Here is a 3,214-nt window from a genome sequence, read left to right as displayed (position 1 = left end):
GGACCGGGTGATGCTAGCAAGGTAACTGACAGCTGAGCAAGCCTGGGTGGACTTGTGAATATAAAGCAAATATATAGGTGATGAGTCAGATAGGCTCGGGTGTGAACTGGGCTTCCATCTCTTACTGTGTAACCTCAGGAATGTTCCTTGGCGTCCCTGAGCCACAGTGTTCTCCCCTGGAAAACGAGAATGATAACAGTACCTCCTTCACATATTGATATAATGCATATAAAGCACTTAGTAAAGTGCCTAATTCATGATACAAAATACTACTAGCTATTATTCTTTTTAAAAAAATATATATTTTATTGATTTTTCACAGAGAGGAAGGGAGAGGGATAGAGAGCTAGAAACATCGGGTGAGAGAGAAACATCGACCAGCTGCCTCCTGTACACCCCTACTGGGGATGTGCCCGCAACCAATGTACATGCCCTTGACCGGAATCGAACCTGGGACCTTTCAGTCCGCAGGCCAACGCTCTATCCACTGAGCCAAACCAGTTTCGGCTATTTTATTGATTTTTACAGAGAGGCATAGAGAGTTAGAAACATCAATGAGAGAGAATCATCAATCGGATGCCTCCTGCACACCCCCTTAATGGGGATGTGCCCGCAACCAAGGTATATACCCTTGACCGGAATCGAACCCGGGACCCTTCAGTCCGTAGGCCGACGCTCTATCCACTGAGCCAAAGCGGTTTCGGCTAGTTACTATTATTCTTATCATTACTGTTGGCCTCCCACCAACGTATCCAATCGCTCTGTGGCCTGGCGTTCTGGCACTCACCTTTCCATGCCCTGGAGGCTCTCCAAGATGAGGCATGGAGGCCAATAGCAGTTGCACCAGGATAGATGCCACCGGAAATAATGGAAGGAACGGAAGGTGTTCAGTGTAGAAAGTAGATAATGGGGCAGACGGGATGCTCCCTTCGGGTTGGCTAGTGTGTGAGGAATTACACGTGTTTCTCTGAGACCCCGAGACCCGAGGGGAGAAATGGAAGGGAAACACCCGCCTTACTGAAGCGCCGTGGGCTACATTAGGGGGAGATGGGGGTAGGGGCGCCCGCGAGGGTGGGCTCCTGCGCAGCTGCGGCGGCGGCGGAGCCAATCACCGGGCGCAGCGGCCCTCGCGCGACCTCCCGGTCCCACCGTCGTGACGTCAGCGGTTGCCATGGCGAGGCCCTCCGCTTGGGACCGCGAGCTGGCGCCAGAGGCAACCAGGTTGGAGCGTGGCTTTGAAGTCGCGTCCGCCACCATCATGAGCGGCCGAAGTCGGGGCCGCAAGTCCTCCCGCGCCAAGGGCCGGGGCAAAGGCCGCGCCAAAGGCCGCGCGCGCGCCGCTGCCGACCACGCCCCGCGCGACCCGGACCCTCCGGACCCCCCGCAGGGCCAGCGGCTCGGGGAGGACACCCCGGCGGCGGCACAGGTGCAGGCTGGCGCGGGGTGGGGCGGCCTGGAAAGCGCTGCGCTCCCGGGGCCCGGGGAGGACGCCTCCCGGCTCCCGCTGGACTGTGGCCTCGCGCTGCGAGCGGCGGGGGAGCGCGGGCAGGCTGCGTCCCGGCTCGGCCTGGGGAAGGCCACCTCCCTCTCCGAGCGCCTGGCGGCGGACCCTGTCTTCGTAGGCACCGTGGGAACCGTGGGGAGGCTGAGGAACGGCCCCCGCGTTCGAAACCTGCGTGGGCACGCTGGGAAGAAGGCCCCCGTGGGGAAGGGCCCCCAGGCCACAGCTGGTGGGAAGCCCAGGAGAGACCCCGCGGGGGAGAGTGCGTCTGCCCCAGTGGAAGAGGAGCAGGCGGTGGAGAAGGATGATGCAGGGGCGGGGACCCCGGCGACGACGAAGGATGGCAGCATGGATACGCTGGAGACCGTCCAGCTGAAGCTGGAGACCATGAACGCCCAGGCCGACAGGGCCTACCTGCGCCTCTCTCGCAAGTTCGGGCAGTTGCGGCTGCACCACTTAGAGCGCAGGAACGTCCTCATTCAGAGTGTCCCCGGCTTCTGGGGCCAGGCTTTGCAGAACCACCCCCAGCTCTCCTCCTTTCTGAACAGCAAAGACAAAGAAGTGCTCAGCTACCTGAACAGCTTGGAGGTGGAAGAGCTGGGCCTCGCCAGACTGGGCTACAAAATCAAGTTCTACTTCGAGCGCAACTCCTATTTCCAAAATAAGGTGCTCATCAAGGAATATGGGTGTGGCCCCTCAGGTCAGGTGGTGTCTCGTTCTACTCCAATCCAGTGGCTCCCAGGACACGATCTCCAGTCCCTGAGCCAGGGGAGCCCAGACAACAGCCCTAGCTTCTTCGGGTGGTTTTCAAACCACAGCTCCATTGAGTCTGACAAGATCGTTGAGATTATTAATGAGGAGCTGTGGCCCAATCCCCTGCAGTACTACCTTATGAGTGAAGGGGCCCGTGCAGAGAAAGGAAAGGAGGCCAGGCAAGGCCCAGCAAAGCAGCCAGTGGAGGCCCCCGAGCCTGGGGCCAACAAGTCCAAGTAATCTCTGCACAAGTCTCCCTACTACCTCCTACTGGACCACGGGTGTTGGGCTGGCTGCCTTCTCTTCACGTCGGCCTCTGTGCGCTCTTTCCCCTGTGAACTTCAGTTACAAGAGTATGGCGTTTAGGACCATGTTCTTTGGCCTCCCCATGGCCTTGCTTTTTTACGTTAGTGTCAACAGGTTATAGGATCTCACGCCTATTGTTTATCTGTTAAGCACACATGCTCCAGATGTGCCCTGCCTTTCTCTATGTGCCTGCGCCCTGTTCTTGGCTCTGGCCTTTCCTGCCTGTCTGTAACATGGACATTCATGAGGCCTTCTCCAAGAGGACCAGTGCATCCTTAAGCTCTGCTCCTTCAGAGCCTTTGACTTGAGCGGGCTTTGTATTCATGGTGGCCATGCATACCATACATGGCAGGATCGCTACTGTGAAATGAAGCTAGTGCACATGGTCCTGGCCATCAGCCAGAACTGATTGTTCCATGGCCCGGGCGTCACTAGCCAAGGCACTGGACAAGGGTCCATGCTATCCTGCCGGATATGCAGCATCCTGGCCCTTGACTGCTGGGCACGGATGAGGTTAGGGGTGAGAAGCAGTATGGCGTGTGTTCTATTCCAGCATGTGTCTCCTCCTGGCTCTGGGCCCTTCCATGGAGAGCCTTCATCAAGCTCTGCGCCGTGCCTCATTAATTGCAGGCCATTGAATTTTGTCTAGGTTGT

The 3,214-nt window shown here is 57.8% G+C and overlaps 1 protein-coding gene across 1 annotated transcript; it reads left to right on the top strand.

Annotated features, from left to right (window-relative positions):
* Nucleotides 1-1,258: 1,258 nt before the first annotated feature.
* Nucleotides 1,259-2,641, top strand: TSPYL5 (TSPY like 5; the record flags this gene model as incomplete). Its single annotated transcript, XM_079796519.1, has 1 exon — nt 1,259-2,641. One exon carries the CDS (start codon nt 1,259-1,261, stop codon nt 2,492-2,494), a length of 1,236 nt encoding a protein of 411 aa, XP_079652645.1. The 3' UTR covers nt 2,495-2,641.
* Between the last annotated feature and the right edge of the window lie 573 nt (nt 2,642-3,214).

Source organism: Cnephaeus nilssonii, assembly GCF_951640355.1.
Source record: "Cnephaeus nilssonii genome assembly, chromosome: 18".
In the NCBI taxonomy this organism is placed as follows: domain Eukaryota; kingdom Metazoa; phylum Chordata; class Mammalia; order Chiroptera; family Vespertilionidae; genus Cnephaeus; species Cnephaeus nilssonii.
The sequence above is the reverse complement of the archived record's forward strand: the minus strand, read 5'-3'. Positions and strand labels throughout refer to the sequence as shown.